The following is a 16,115-nucleotide window of genomic DNA, read 5'->3' on the forward strand; positions in this document are numbered from 1 at the left end:
ACCTCCTCTCTGCTCCACCTACTAACTGCTGCTCGGTTTCCCGGCCTCCTCCTCCTTCTCCTCCTCCTCCTCCTCTCTCTCTCTCTCTCTCTCTCTCTCTCTCTCTCTCTCTCTCTCTCTCTCTCTCTCTTCAGAGCAGAAATGCGGCAGAGCTTGATCTGACTTGTCCTGCGTGCTGGAAGCATTTTCTCCCCTCTCTCTTCTCTCTCTTCTCTCTCTTCTCTCTCTTCTCTCTCGTCTCTCTGCTGGACTTTATTCGGGTGCTCTTCTCACGCCGCTGGGACATGGCCGTCTCTCTCTCCCTGCAGAGTCTGGGCCTCATCATACTCGCAGCCGTCCTCCTCCAGACCATCGCCGTGGCCATCAGTTTCATCTACTTCAACAAAGTCCTGAGCACAGTGAGTGACCTGACATCTAACTGTGGAGATGTTAAATGAGGACATACTCTCTTTGTTATAATTTCATAGTGATCTAATATTAACTGTAGAGGAATAGAAGACCTTTGACCTAATTTAACAATAGACTCTGTATGGATACAGGACTGAGACAACATTATAAACAATATCCTGAACTGAAAACTTCGCAGCTATAGATAAAATTTACCTTGAAATAAAATGATCACATCCTTCGAGTAGTTACAGACACTTTCTGTTTCTACAGAGATGTAACGCTGCAGGGAACAGAGGCATCAGATCTGGAAATCCTCTTTAAAACACTGTTAAAGTATTATTAAAGTACAATTTTAACTACTTTATTCACTGCTGGGCCCATCATTTATTTCTTTATTATATATTTTATTATAATTAGGATCGTCTTTGTCATATTATACAAAAATAGATTTGAAATATTTTAGAAATGAAAGGTGTCCTTCATAAATGGTGCAGAGATTTCCCTTCTGCTGGACAACGAGATAGGAAACAGTTTTAAAAACAATGACAGGACTTTACACTATAGTTATAAATGAGGTCATGACACCGTCGAGCAACATTTATTATTTTCCAACCTGTTCAATGAAAGCTAATAAAACATGTTGAAAGACCTGTTCCTGAGCTCTGATTGGCTGAGGAGCAGGAAACACCCTGGGCTTACCTGTGAGTTCCTGTGATCACATCAACACATTCATTGTTAACCACTTCCAATAATACCCATAATACACTTTAAGTAACTGAGGGACTGATTTACTTTATTGAAGCATAATTCAAATTAATCAAACACATAAAAAATATATTTATTAAAATTTGAATTTAGATTTTATTATCAAATGTTCATTATAGACTCGACAGATGTTTTTATACAAAGTCAAATGTGCTTCACTTTCTTTTAACAATCTTTTTTTTATTCCATCATTATTACAAAATAAATTGTTTTTCTAAAAGCCGAATACATTTTGAGCTTCTCTTTTTTAAAGTGACCATGAATAAGAAGTCCAGAAGAATGGAAATATGAAGTAATTGAACTTTGACCACATATTGATAAATGTACATATTATAATTATAATTAGCAAAGTAACCAGGGAAGTATTTTACTTTGAGGAAGCATATTTTGTAGTTTTTATTTAAATAGACCCAGATTAAATAAGTGGATACAAATATGGATTTTGATTTCATTATGGTGATGATTATTTTTGTATCTATGAATGTATTTTTCTCAGAGTCAGGGTTTACTCATACAATACATAAATATACAATATATACAAAATATAAACACTGGAGAAAGATATGCACAGTATGACTGGTAGATAAGTAAAACATTTATGTTTGCACATTAGGACTGTCATTGGCTACAGAGAGTTATTACTAATCTGTAGTTAACTTGATAATCAATTTTATCAATTTTTCCTTTGCAGGCAAATATCTGAAAATATTCTTCTCAAATGTGATACTCTGCAGTTTGTTTGTCATATATTTATATACACATGATTAATGATTTGAATAAACCAGAAGATTTACTCTCACTTATGAGACAATTTACAATTTGACATTTGACAGAAAATCCTGTTTATAAAGAAAACGTTGGAGATAAGACCATTGGATTATTTATTTTCATCGTTTTATCATTTTGTGTTCATCTTGTCATCCCACCAGATGAAGGAGAGTTTCTCCCGCAGCAGCGTGTCCTGTCTGATCAACTCAAACCTGCACTCGGAGCTCGAGGAGTCGACGGCCGAGGACAGAAAACACAACCCCTGCTGGCAAGTCACGCAACAGCTCCACTACCACATAGAGAAGGTTTCGATTTATTCTCTTTGTCCCGATTTACATGATTCTGTGTGGAAAAGAAAACAAACCCAGATCTGGTGCAAGGTTCATTCGGCTTTTTGCAACAAAAAAAAAAGACACCAGAGGCCAATTTCTCTTTTAACAGTAATCAGGGATCCTCTCGTGCTTCACATGCAGTTACTCAGACGTCACCGGCTAAAAGTGCAAAAATGATCCAACACTGACTCAGCCAAAAGGGGAAAACCGCTATTACAGGTCCCCACATGAAATGTGTAGGCCCAGGGTGAGTGGGAGTGACTGGATATGCAGGGTGACAGGGTTCCTGATAGATTACTGAATGGTTCTAATTTAGATTTAAAAGATACGCACACAAAAAGTCAGAACAACTGTAAAAGACAAACTGACTCGTTCTCTCTCCCTCCGTTCTCCCCTCGTCCCTTTTTCTGTTTCTCTTTGTGTTTTCCTTTCAGACAATGGCAGACAGATTCCAGAAGGAGATATCCTCCACTATGAGAAGTAAGAACAATGCCTCCATTGACAGCCAATTACTGCTAATGGGCTTAAAGTATGACTTTTCCCACTGGAAATGTCCAGAGAGTGTTTCTTATCTATCTTGTGTTTTTTGCAGATAAGCTGACGGGAGCGCTGCCCATCCTGAGCCCCGGGCTCCCTCTTCCTAAAGTCGCGGCCCATGTGACGGGTGTCGTCTCCTCCACAGACTCTCCCATAGCAGAGGGTGAGTGCACGAGTCCAACGCAGGAGTATGTGCAGTCGTTTCCTTTCCAAGGCGAACCCCATGGTCATGGAAAGCAGATTAAAAGGACATCTGCAGGATTGTAAATCTAAATAACAAAATAACAGGGATGTTATGTGTATAGACAAGGGTTCTAACGATGAGGCTTAGGTTCCCTCACCTGCACCTTCCCGGTGCCAGAGGTGAGGAATGTGCTTGAGGCTTCCCAGGCGGCTTTCAGGTTCAATAACGTCTCCCTGCACGTCTGTCAGGACCTGCAGATGTGCAGCTGCCTCTGTGTAACCTGGAGCGTCCTGCAGTTCTCTCTGCACAGGATGAGTCACTGTCTTAATTAATCTCCGTCCAGCAAACCGGCGCGGGACACTTTTGGCAGCAGCCCACTCCTGGACCACACAAGCAACATGGACTCACACGCATCCCAGATGACAGGTCCACACGGGCAGTAAACACACAGACAGGCCCGGGACAAAGCTATTTGAGGAGTTCTTTTTTTTGACAGTTCATCGCCCCAGTAATCCAGCAGCCAACCACGATTTGTCCCAGTAAGCCCAGAGAGGGTCCTGACCTCATCCGGGGCCTTGAGCAAAATGCTTCTAAGTTGCCCTATAACTGACCTGAGAGCAACTTCAACTATTTTACATCGCCACAGTCACAATGGACAATACAAGTACAACACTCCCTTCTTTAAAATAGTTCGCTCTACCGCAGAGTTATTAAAACTACACATGTAGAAGAGAAAGAGGGACAAAACCAAAGAATACAATGTTTTCCATAGAGACTAAAGATTAAAATAGACATTAAATAGAAATTGTAAAAAAAAATAATATATATTTATATATATTTATACAGGGGAAATTTCACCTACTGACAAAGTTAATAGTAGCACCTGCAAATTACAGTTAGCAATGCTATTAATAATTTTACCTTATATTCGTGTTTAACCAATGATGTTTGTTTTTATTTGGACGATTAGATCCGTGAAGTTTGATTTGGATTTTGTGGAGTCGGTCACTAATTCTGTCCCAATGGGATTTATTCTTTTTTTAGCCGCTGGAAACTGGACAAACTTCTGATGGTGCACATTTTACAATTTGATAAAGTTAGACAGTCCCAATTAAAACTGGCTCAGGCTTTAAACTGATGGATGAGCTGCACAATGTTGTTCTCTGTTATTTTTGTGGTGGGTGGGGGAGGGGGGGGGGGGGGTGACGGCAGCGTAAATAGCTCTGATACTTTTTTATATCTCTGGTAAATACACTTATTTAGCTTTGGCTCTAAGGATCTTGTCCACAAGGATCCAATTTTTTATAAATCTAAAAAAAGGACTGTTATCTTTTCCTTTTCCTGGACGAAGAAGTTCATCGACCACTTCTGCTGCTTTTTTTTAAAAACATGTGGCTGTCGTCGCTGGACTAAAGTAAATTAGAAAAAAAACATGGCAGAAAGAAAACGAGACATTTTTAAAAGGAACACATAGCTGAGTTTATTATAGTTCATTAGAGGAGCACGTTGTTGGGCTGCCGCTGCCCTGTGGACACATCTGTGAGCTCTGTTTACACACAGACTCTTTAAACATTTGTTTCTCATTTGAATTGCAGTGACTGTTTAAACTCAGCAACACTCCTAACTGCAATCTGACAAAGCTCCTGCATCACAGGGTAACGGCCTCAGACATTGAGCATGTGTGTGTTTCTGTATGTGTTTGTGTGTGTGTGTGTGATTGCAGGCGCTGGGAGCAGCAGGGGTCACCTGGGGCAGCGTATCAGAGGGTGGGAGGGCCACAGGGGACTGTCCTTCCTGCAGAACATGGAGTTGAGGGGCGGCGAGCTCCTGGTGCCCACGGCCGGCCTCTACTACATCTACGCTCAGACCTACTTCAGGCTGCCCTCGACGGGGGAGACGGAGGGGGACGCAAAGGAGGAGACGGGGGACACGAAAGAGGAGGCAGGAGCGCAGCTTGTGCAGTACATCTACAAGAAGGTGAGGCTTTGTGTTTTGTGTGCCTTAAAGGACAATCAGAGGAATTGGGAGATCATTTTATCTGGACGGGGGGCAGCATGTGCATTGTCGGGGCCTATCTCTGCCAAGGGCCCATTTCTCTGCCTTCTTCCCACAGACATGCAGCTCAGGTTAATGGAGATTCTAGGGGTGAATAGTTTTCTATAGCTTCTTACAGATGGGAACTCAAGTCTGTACATTTTCCTGACCTTTCCCAGAGGGGCCGTAGTGTGTGACTCTGTACTGATTGGTCAGGGCAACACAAAACAAAACTTCCCCGGCCAAACAGAAATGAGCTAATACAAACACAATGTCAGGACTGGACACGGTGACTCAGAATTGCCAGTGAGGGCAATGAAGTTCCTGATGACACGCAGCTGGGCCAGAGAACTCTTTACCCTCAAATGTCAGTGTGTCCCTGAATGCACCACAGTTGATTCATGAAGTTATTGATTTAAAAATCCATATCATATGACTTACAGAGTTGTGATGTGTTCCCTCAGATGAGTTCCTACACGGTGCCCATCCTGCTGATGAAGTCGTCCCGCAGCGCCTGCTGGCCCCGGGGTCAGGAGCCCGGCCTCTTCTCCCTGCACCAGGCCGGCACCGCCTTCCTCCAGCCCGCCGACCGCCTCTTCGTCACGGTCAGCAACGCCAGCGCCATGGAGATGGACGGCAGGGCGAGCTACTTCGGGGCCTTCCTGGTGGGCTAGAGAGAGAGAGAGAGAGAGGCCTGGACGGAGGAGTCCAGCACTGGGATGACTTTGTTTCTTCAGACACTGACAGAGGTTGACCCAAATGTCAGGGTTTGCTCTGGTTGAATGTGAGGACGCTGCCTGGGGACGGAGACGGACAGAGCGCCAGGGGAGCGGCCCTGGAGCTGCAGGGACGTGATCAAACCAGACACACCAACAGCGGCCCAGTGCGACGGGGAAGTGGAACCATTTGGTGTGTGTTTACTCCAGCAGTGACCAGTTAATTGATAACAGCTAAACCTCACACAGGAAACTCATTCTGTTTGTGAGGCTGCGGCGAGCAGAACGCACAGCTAACAGATTGTGTGGTGCATTCAGGTCACAGGGGATTTGGAGGAGGACAATAGATGCAGATTAAATGCTGTGCTGTGGTGTGTGAGCAGCTGGGAGAACAGAGCCGTGTTGACTAAATAACACTTTTTATTAAAAGTGAATAAAGGCCACAAGATGTTAAAGGATATTAAAATGTTCTCTTTGTACAGCTTCTTGAATAAATCTGTGGTGTGACAAAGAATGTGAAGTATTAAAACTGCTTTTTTATACAAGAAAAATATCTAGTTTATATGAATTGGTCCAATTATTCAGTTTTAGTAATGAAGAAATTCTTTCCCTTGTAATCGTGTGAGCAGAAATCTGTTGATCCTCTGACTTGATTTGGTGGAGCAGAGGAGTCGATTCTATTCACACCACTTCCACTTTAACCTCAAAATGCTAAACCAAAATCCTCTGGTTTACTTTGATTAAATTCTGTTAAAAGGCCCTTTTGGATATAGTTTTTCCTCAACTCTGTTCTGCTATGAAAACATGTACATTCATATAAGTTCTATCATCTCCTGACTTGGCCTGTAGCGCCCCCGTCAGCCTCACGTGTCATGTTGTAGAAAATATAATTTCCTTAACAACTTTTAATCTGAAATTTCTCCCCCCACCCCCATTTTTTTTTCTTCTATATATTCAACTTTTTTACTCAAGCTTCAGATTAAGACTTAACGTTGCAAAGTTCTTATATTTTGAAGTGTAAGGTACCACTGCAGTTCATATTCTTACACAATCAAACAAACTCACGTTCATTAAGGTAACAGTGTCAAAGTCAGATTCCCGCGCTACACAAATAACGACACAAAACTGAAAAAGTAAAAAACTATCATTTAATTCATGTTGTATTACATGTTTCCATATTATGGCAGTGAATGTTTCAGCAATAATAAGAGTCACTCCTCAAACAAGAGTTTTTACATAAAAAAAAAAAGAAAAAAAGAAACAATACCAAAAACTAATCAGGGTTCAAGTAATGCCCAAAAGAAATACATTTTTGAAACATACACACACGCCGCAGGAGGATCGATCATATTAGCCGATCACACTGTAATCCACCTGCTACTTCCTGTTCTGTGAGCGGAGAACCAAGGTGTTAGTTTGGTCGGCCTGAGTCCCCCCCCTCTCTCTTTCTCCCTCCCTCTCTCTCTCTCTCCTTCAGTCTGTTTTTGGTCGCCATGACTGAACTGAACAACATGTGGTACTTACAGCTGAAACTGTAAACACAAACACAGATGACACACAGCCTCGTGGGTTATAGGAGGGCTTCAAGGTGCTTTAACCAAAAACGCACACACATACACACACACACACACTCACTCACACACATACATACATACATACATACACAGACAGTGGTACCAGATCTCAAACACTTGGTATCAAAAATAGTCTCTGAGTTGGTCTCTTATCAGTCATGACACATACGACTGTGGGGCGAAATGGAAACGCTGATTATATTTTGTGTTAATGACAACCTATGGCTTCAGTTTATCTAAGCACACACACACACACACAATCAACACATGACGGTGTGATTCTTTTTTAGAAGACAGTTAGTCGACTAATGGCGATACTGTAAACGACTGCATGTTTACAGGAGAGCCCGGAGACTCCTTATTGGTGCCCCTATTGCTATGGTATCCAAGAATGGTTTTAGTTGTAATCGTGCCAATCAATTAGACTAAGTGCTCACAGCCGACCATCCGCAACCCCCATTGACATTACAGTAAATCTCAGCAGGAGCATACACACACACACACACAGACACACACATGCACTCATACAAACATAGAGAAACCGTGGAGCCAGCCAAGTGCTTTGACATTATCTCGCTGCCCGTAGAACGCCTGCATCAGTCAAGTTCATTAAGACAAGTTCATTAAACAGCCGACAGTACTTGGATCGAGTAGGTTGATGAGATAGAAAAAGGCATACAGTCTCATGTGAGAAGTTCTCCATTGATTAGTCACAAGAATCGTCCACCGCTTAAAGTGTGAACACGCACATGGTTGAGGATTAGTAAGGGCCGTCCTGACGCCAAAGATGCATTTCTTGAAAACATACACAGAGTAATACTCGTGGAAAAAAATGCTGGGACAAGTAACTGAGATATGATTGATGCAGGCTTTGATGCCAGTACGCACCAACACACGCACTCATGCATGCACACACAGGAAACACAAAACCTGGTATGGGTTCCTATTGCCTCTTACAGTATGTCTGTGGTACATGAAAAAAAAAAAAAGCACCTCTGAAGGACAGAACAGCCGTGGAACCGAGTATAAGTGTTAAACTACAGACAGGCAACAACACACACCGGCAAACAGGCACAATACAGGAGGCTTTGGCACACCCATGCTAGTCTTACTACTCAGCACTTTCCAACACAGAAGAAGAGCAGGTTACAGGACAGGACAGACCCATAGCTGCCTTAGAACGCCCCCCCCCCTGCGGAGGCTGGGAGGTACGGGGGTTGTCTGTCAGACCCGAAGTTCAGCCGTCACATTCATTCAGCACAGAGCTGTCCATTTCTGGAGTCCCAGCCTCTCATCCAATCAGCAGCTCCAGGCTGTCCTCGTAGTTGGGATCTTGGGGGGGGCTCGGGGACAGGAAGGCCGTGGTCACGGGGGTTCCCGTCGCCGTGGCCACGTTGAGGAGGGTGTTGGCTCGTATGCTGGAGGTCGGCGGGTTGCGGAGCGCCGCGGCCGCCGTGATGCTGGTGAGGTTGATGCCGAGCGTGAGCCGCGTCTGTTCCAGTGCTTTTTCCGGCACGGCGAAGGCCTCGAGCTTCTTCTCACCGTTGGCCATGTAGGAGTTCTGGCAACCTCTGCAGATACAATCCAAGCACGCCTGAGAGAGAAGACAGGGAAAAGATGAGGAGATCTGAATCACACTAATGTCACATGAGAGCTGCAAGGAAGTATCTAAAAGAATGTAGTCCAGACAAATGAGGAATTTAGATACAGGTCTCTTTACCCAATCATGGTGACGTACACATCAAAATAAATAAGCCTTTTGACACATTTACCTAAAATCAAAGCTTTAAGTCAGTTAATAGTCTTATAATTTATAATATGTTTATTTGTAAGTTATCTTGGCGACAAACTATTTTATGAAGGTTCATCCTAAAAATACCATAGTGTTTACTCACACTACATAAAATGATTACATCAATAATCTATATTCAATATCATAATATTGCCTTGCATTCTAAAGGGCTGATTAAATAGCTGTCGATAAAAACCATTAAATAATTCAGTCGGTGATCAATGTCTCACCTTGCGGTTTGAGTAACAGGGACAGCGTTGCCCCCTGCAGGTCAACACAGAGGGGTTCTGAGTGGCCCTGCCACACTTGCAGCCCTTCTTCTCCACCGGCTTCTTGTACGGAGGCCTGGCCGGAGCGGGGGGCACCAGGCAGCCGGACATCAGCCGCTGGTCTTTGCTCCGGTCCTTGGTCTTGGAGCCTCCGCCGCTGCGGGCCTTGGCGTGCGGCTTCTTGTGGGCGGGGTCGACATGCTTCCTGGCACCTTTACTGTGGATGGGGGCGGGTCGGCTGGGCTTTGGAGGCGCCCCGTTGGGAAGGGATGAGTACGTGTGTGCTGGTACGGTTAAGGAGGGCGTGGGGGGTTGTGTGTGCGGTGGATGAGAGGGGTTTGGAGTGTGTAAATGTGAGGACGAGCCCTGTAGGATGGAGGTGATGGGGAGGGGATTCACCTTTTCCCTGTCACTCTCTGAACGAGAGCGTTTGCGGTTCGGGCGGACGGGCGAGGGCTTCGCGGCTGGAGGAGGATTGTAGGAGGGTGTGAGTATATGAGCACCGTGGCTCGCCCCAGCGTTAGTCCTGTCTGTTTGAATCTGTGTGTAGTTGTGAGCAGCATCGAGCTGTATGTACATTTGAGTGTGCGTTCTGTCCGTGGCTATGTGTGTATGAGTGTGCGTCCTGTCTGGAAGTGTGTGAGTGGGATCTCCACCCGGCTGAAGGGGATCCAAAGTCTGTAAGACCTCCTCCACGCTGAGCAGCAACACCTCCCCCTCCTCCAGCTCTCTGCTGCCTGACTGCTCATCCCTGAGAGAGCACACGGTGCCTTGAGTTGGAGCTAACGGTCCAGTGGTCAGACTCAGTTCAAGACCACCACAACCAGTACTGGAGACATGTAGGCCTCCCTGTTGCTGTTCCTCTACCAGCTCACATACTTCCAGCTCAGGAGAAGAGGGATTTAGATCCTCCAGCACTTCTCCGTTGCATTCCTGCGGTCCATTGGAACAGGGAGGGTCGGAGAAGGAGCTCTGGGGCACAGCCGAGAGCTCTGCAGGAGCAGGTGGCGCCTCAGTGGGGGTAAGTGACTCAGGCGCAGCAGGATTCACGTCCGCCTGCACCAGGCTCGGGTCCTCCGTTTCTATATCCTCTTCGTGTGCCATAAGCACTTCCTCTAACAAGGCCATAACCTCTGGAGATCCTTCCACATGGCTGCTGACCAACTGCAGCAACGGTGAATGAGTCACATATAGGCAGAGCTTCCTGTAGCACTGAACCAGCAAGGTGAGCTGCTTGTTCTCCTGGAAGCAGGAGTAGTCCTTACAGCGGCTGCACGACGGCCGGATCTGCATCTGCTGGCCTTTACAGCCCAGGCACACGTAATGCTGACACTCCGCATGTGTTGGGGAAACTGGATCCTGGAGAAGTTTACCTGAGACGAAAAACAAGAGGGAGGTGTTAATCCACTTGTTTATCCACCTTGCACTTATGCAAAGCAAATTTGAAACAATCAATAATGTCGCTGGACTGGAATCATTTAAGGCCATTTCCATTCCCCACCAGGCCTCTCTGGAAACTGTTGTAATTACACCACCCCCCCCTCATTTCCTCAAACAAGGACAAATGGTTTACCAGAGCTTCAATTGATTTCTTCAAATAACAGAAATCAATCAGATATGAGGCTCACAGGGAGGAAGCAAATGCTCACAAGGGAGATTCAGCAACCAGAAATCTGTTGGAGTGATTGCTTGATAAATGACTTTTCTGTGAAGTGACTGATAAACAACATTTATCAATCATCCAGATTGAATTTTAAATCCATTAAGTTAGATGCTGGTGCGCTTGAAACCTGCTGAGTTTGATATTCTCACTGTGTTGATTTCACCTGCTTACATCACCCGACCTGTGGTGCTGCTTAAATATTGTAAAAATGCACAAGAATAAAAAAATAAAACACAATTATACAAGCGAACGTGATCCTGCCCTTCAGGTGCTGGTGGGGATGGGAGGCTGCTCCTGGGCTGAGCGGCTTGCAGCGTGAATAGGGAAACACATGGCTCTGTCTGCAGCGGGGACAACAACACGGGAGACATCTGTCTTCACGAGAGGACAGATGACTCGGGCTCGTCCTCGGGTTGCCACGGGAGACGGCGGCGGTGCGCAAAACGGATCGTGTCCACCGCTGCGAGCACACGCACGCACGCGCACGCAACCAGCCCACGCACACTCCAGTCCATGTGAATAGTAAAGCGATGCATTCAGATGAGTGCAGTGGGGAGAGCGATGGTAACCGTGTTGCGACACAGCGCAGCATCGGAGCAGGTGCTACGTGTTGCTGTCACACACACACACACACAGACACACAGTGATGTTTGCAGGATGCTTACCACAGACCAGGCATGCGAGGGACTGCCGGAAGAAGGGCAGGAGCGTGTACATCTCCCCGAAGGTGTGAGGCCGCCGCGGGTCACACTGCAGCACGGCCCGGCTGGCGGACACGTACAGAGCGGTTGCATTGACCGGGTTCATAGCGGTGCACTCCGCAGCCCCGGGGAACCGCGGCCCGGCAGGGGGGGAGAAATGATAATCCAGCCACTGGCTCCGGTGCAGCTAGAGAGAGCCGAGGTGTCCGGGGCGGGAGGAGCAAACAGACACCGAACCTGCCGCTGCAGCGATCACTCGCTCCAGTGTGTCATTGTACACATGCGAATCAACAACACGCACAATAACACACAGCGGACATGGTGAAGCGGTAAACGCGCACACTGGTAGCCCCGGCTAGCGGCTAGCCACAGATAGCATCGCCGGCTCGCACACGCTCTTATTCACCAGATCACGAATAAAGTTTAAGTGAATTCGGACCCCGGGTTGTAACCACTCACATTATCCCCCCCACGGTGCCCAGCGAGTCAAACGATCAGCCGACCCATGATTTAAAAAAGGGTTAGCATTCTGTAGCTAGCGTTAGCTCACGGCATCAGCCAAATGTTGTGGCACGGAGCGGGTGGATGTTGGCCATAGGGCCGGTGAACTATCCCCAGCACAGCCGCAGCCTCGTCCGTGACAGACTGGGCGACGAGCCGCTGCTAAGATCGCCAATGTGGTTTGGTTAGCAATTAGCTAACAGATCCCAGGCGCGCACTTGATGTAAACAAAGCTAAGCGGCTAGCGTTAGCATGGCTAGCCAAAATTAGCGAGCGAAGAATCAAGCATATCAATGAAGCCGCGTTATGCGTCGCACGCGGGAGGGAAGCGGAAGTGGCGAAGTGGAATCCCTCGGTCCTGGTGCGTTTTGCTGTGAAACTTAACGAGAGGTGACCGGAACATGGCGAACTGGTCGTTTAACAAATGCATCAAACACTCGATCCTCCACTTTTCCTCGCGTCAGTCCCTCTCCACGCGCACGAGAACCACGCGAGACTTCCCCCCAGTTACCCTGGTTACTGTAGTGCTCCACGGCGTCTGCTCGTGCCCGCGATCACTTCCTTTTACTAAACTATTTTATTGCAATCTGAACCCAACGTCTTCATCTTCATCTTCAACATCATCATCATCATCATTGACATTATCTTCATCCTCATCCTCATCATCAACATTATCAACATATTCGTCATCATCATCATCATCAACAACAATAACTAGTGAATAAAAATAAGTATAAATGAAAACCAAGATGAGATTCTTATAGATGATGGACTTTGCTGAAACATCAATTAAGTTTTTTACTGAACTTGGATAAAGAGGAAAGTTTTGGGAAATCTAACAAAATATTAATAAGTAAAATGTGGAATATGGCCAAAATGGCTACAAAATGCCAAATAGCAGGCTCCCTGTTGCGTTTTTCCAATTGCACCCGTAGACGTTTTTGTTTGTCTGGACATGATACACATTGTATCGATTTTTGTGAATTGTTGAGCCATTTTGCCACGCCCAGTGAAAATTCCTCCAGAATACGTAAATTTGAGAATGTTAAAGCCCTCAAAAAGCCAATTCAGTTGGTTGAAAAATAATAATAATAACGAGAGTGGAGTGGGGGGACAGAGAGACGGACAGAGAGAGAGGGAGAGAGAGAGAGAGAGAGAGAGAGAGAGAGAGAGAGAGAGAGAGAGAGAGAGAGCGAGAGAAAGAGAAAGAGAAAGAGAAAGAGAGAGAAATGGTTCGTCCCATAGTCTATGACACAAAGTTCTGTGCAGCGTCCCCGTCTCCTCGTGCAACAGCCGGTCAACTGGACGTTTCATATTTCTAAATGCTACAACAGTTTCCGTAGTGTAGTGGTTATCACGTTCGCCTAACACGCGAAAGGTCCCCGGTTCGAGACCGGGCGGAAACAGTAAAGTTTTTCTCCTCGAGGACGAAACATGACATAGGTATAAACAAGACGTGCGCAGTCCACTATGGAGGACCATACATGACTTAAGTAAAAATAAATAAATAAATAAATGTATAAATAAATACAGAAATAAATAAATAAATGAATAAATAAAAATGGAAATAAATAAATAAATACAGAAATAAATATGTTAATACCAAGAGAAATGTCAAAATAAATGTCTTAAATTTATTTGCACATTTATTTATTCCCTGACACATTTCCTTTTCATTTGCAGTGTCCTTATGCTAATGAGAAAGGCGGGCCTAACCGCAGTCTCATGCAGGATTGGTCACAAGAGTGTAATGATCCAGCCCTACTACTTCTGCCTCTCAATGCTGGTGTCCAGTAGCTGTTTGCAGCGTTGAGCCAGTTCACACTTAAAATGAACTAGTTCAAGTTCAGAGGGTTAGTTAAGGTTATTTTTTATTGGGATGATTTAGCTGTCAGTAGTCCTGACTGTGAGCGTCACGTCTCGTGTTGTACTGAGCACAAGGAGCGAGCCGAGAGGAGAAGGAGGAAACAGAAACTCCAGCTCGGTACAAACCACCTGCAGCTTCTGCTCTGATCATGAAGCCGCTGATCTCCGAGCAGATGTGACCAGAGAAACTCTGTGTTTTCACTGTTTCCACTGTTCTACAAAGTCACTAACTGGCTGTTTCACGGTGAAGAGCTCAAGTCTCAGTCACTGCCCGTGTCTCTGAGCTAGTGTGTGGAGCAGCGCAGGGGCTGTGTGTGTGTAGCTCAGTTGACCAATCCGGCTCGAGACTGAGGTTAGGCCCGCCTTTCTCATTAGCATAAGGACAGTGAAATCGAAAAATAAAAGTTGGAATAAATGTGGAAATAAATAAATAAATGTGGAAATAAATGCAGAATTAAATAAATCAATGTCTTAAACTTATTTCCACATTTATTTATTTATTTCCACTTTTATTCCAACTTTTATTTATTTCCACATTTATTTATTTCCACATTTCAGTGTCCTTATGCTAATGAGAAAGGCGGGCCTAACCTCAGTCTCGAGCAGGATTGGTCAACTGAGCTACACACACACACAGCCCCTGCGCTCCGTCACACACTCGCTCAGAGACACGGGCAGTGACTGAGACTTGAGCTCTTCACCGTGAAACAGCCAGTTAGTGACTTTGTAGAACAGTGGAAACAGTGAAAACACAGAGTTTCTCTGGTCACATCTGATCAGAGATCAGCGGCTTCATGATCAGAGCAGAGGCTGCAGGTGGTTTGTAAGGAGCTGGAGTTTCTGTTTCCTCCTTCTCCTCTCGGCTCGCTCCTTGTGCTCAGTACAACACGAGACGTGATGCTCACAGTCAGGACTACTGACAGCTAAATCATCCCAATAAAAAATAACCTTAACTAACCCTCTGAACTTGAACTAGTTCATTTTAAGTGTGAACTGGCTCAACGCTGCAAACAGCTACTGGACACCAGCATTGAGAGGCAGAAGTAGTAGGGCTGGATCATTACACTCCTGTGACCAATCCTGCATGAGACTGCGGCTAGGCCCGCCTTTCTCATTAGCATAAGGACACTGCAAATGAAAAGGAAATGTATCAGGGAATAAATAAATGTGCAAATATATTTAAGACATTTATTTTGACATTTCTCTTGGTATTAACATATTTATTTATTTATTTCTGTATTTATTTATTTATTTCCATTTTTATTTATTCATTTATTTATTTATTTCTGTATTTATTTATACATTTATTTATTTATTTATTTTTACTTAAGTCATGTATGGTCCTCCATAGTCCACTTCTGCGCAGGAGGTAAATTAAATACAAAAAATAAATGAAATGTTTAAACCCTCAAGAAGCCATTTCATTTGCCTGAAAAATAATAATACAATTTCAATAGGGCCTCACCCTGTCTCACTCTGTTTGGGGCTCTGGCCCTAATAATATACATAGACTGTATATTAAGTAAATTATCTATTAATTCCTAAGATGTCATCATCAAAACCTTACAGCAAAGAAATGAAATGTCTATGAGACTTGATATTCTTCAGTTTAACCATCACAGTTATCATAAATAACATCAAATGAAAAGAAAACATGAATACAACCAACTATTTTACTAATAAATAAACTGTAACATATATACTTTCACGTAAAATGTAAACACAAGTTGCGTTAAATAATATTGGCTCACAAAGCACCATATTGATGTCTGTGAAAGGCTCATATTGCAGCCAAGTGATATATCATTCAGGTTCTATAATCTATAAATAATGTCATGTAAGAATTTCTGTCCAGCTACTGTACACCTCAGCTATATACATGTGTACTTGTGTAATTATTAACAATAATGAACATTTACTCTTCACTGTCAGGCAGCCCTTACCCCTTAATGCTGTGTTGGGACACTACAGCATTAACCATAATGCTTCTGATTCAAAATGAAATCAAAAATGAAATCAAATA

At 44.6% G+C, this 16,115-nt stretch overlaps 2 protein-coding genes and 1 non-coding gene across 3 annotated transcripts; 2 read left to right on the forward strand and 1 right to left on the reverse strand.

The window, feature by feature from the left end:
* Window positions 1-115: 115 nt before the first annotated feature.
* LOC128450744 (tumor necrosis factor ligand superfamily member 10) lies at window positions 116-6,240 on the forward strand. Its single transcript, XM_053434392.1, has 6 exons — window positions 116-398; window positions 2,085-2,228; window positions 2,690-2,735; window positions 2,848-2,955; window positions 4,700-4,953; window positions 5,475-6,240. Exons 1-6 carry the CDS (start codon window positions 285-287, stop codon window positions 5,682-5,684), a joined length of 876 nt encoding a protein of 291 aa, XP_053290367.1. The 5' UTR covers window positions 116-284; the 3' UTR covers window positions 5,685-6,240.
* Window positions 6,241-6,852: 612 nt separating this feature from the next.
* LOC128450684 (E3 ubiquitin-protein ligase MSL2) lies at window positions 6,853-12,702 on the reverse strand. The gene is made up of 3 exons (XM_053434280.1): window positions 11,690-12,702; window positions 9,323-10,734; window positions 6,853-8,894 (listed from the first exon to the last, which is right to left on the reverse strand). Exons 1-3 carry the CDS (start codon window positions 11,829-11,831, stop codon window positions 8,592-8,594), a joined length of 1,857 nt encoding a protein of 618 aa, XP_053290255.1. The 5' UTR covers window positions 11,832-12,702; the 3' UTR covers window positions 6,853-8,591.
* Window positions 12,703-13,559: 857 nt separating this feature from the next.
* On the forward strand, window positions 13,560-13,632 carry trnav-aac (transfer RNA valine (anticodon AAC)). Its single transcript has one exon. It is a non-coding gene; the product is annotated as a tRNA-Val (tRNA).
* Window positions 13,633-16,115: the final 2,483 nt, after the last annotated feature.

The sequence above is a fragment of the Pleuronectes platessa genome, chromosome 11, assembly GCF_947347685.1.
Source record: "Pleuronectes platessa chromosome 11, fPlePla1.1, whole genome shotgun sequence".
NCBI classification, from domain to species: domain Eukaryota; kingdom Metazoa; phylum Chordata; class Actinopteri; order Pleuronectiformes; family Pleuronectidae; genus Pleuronectes; species Pleuronectes platessa.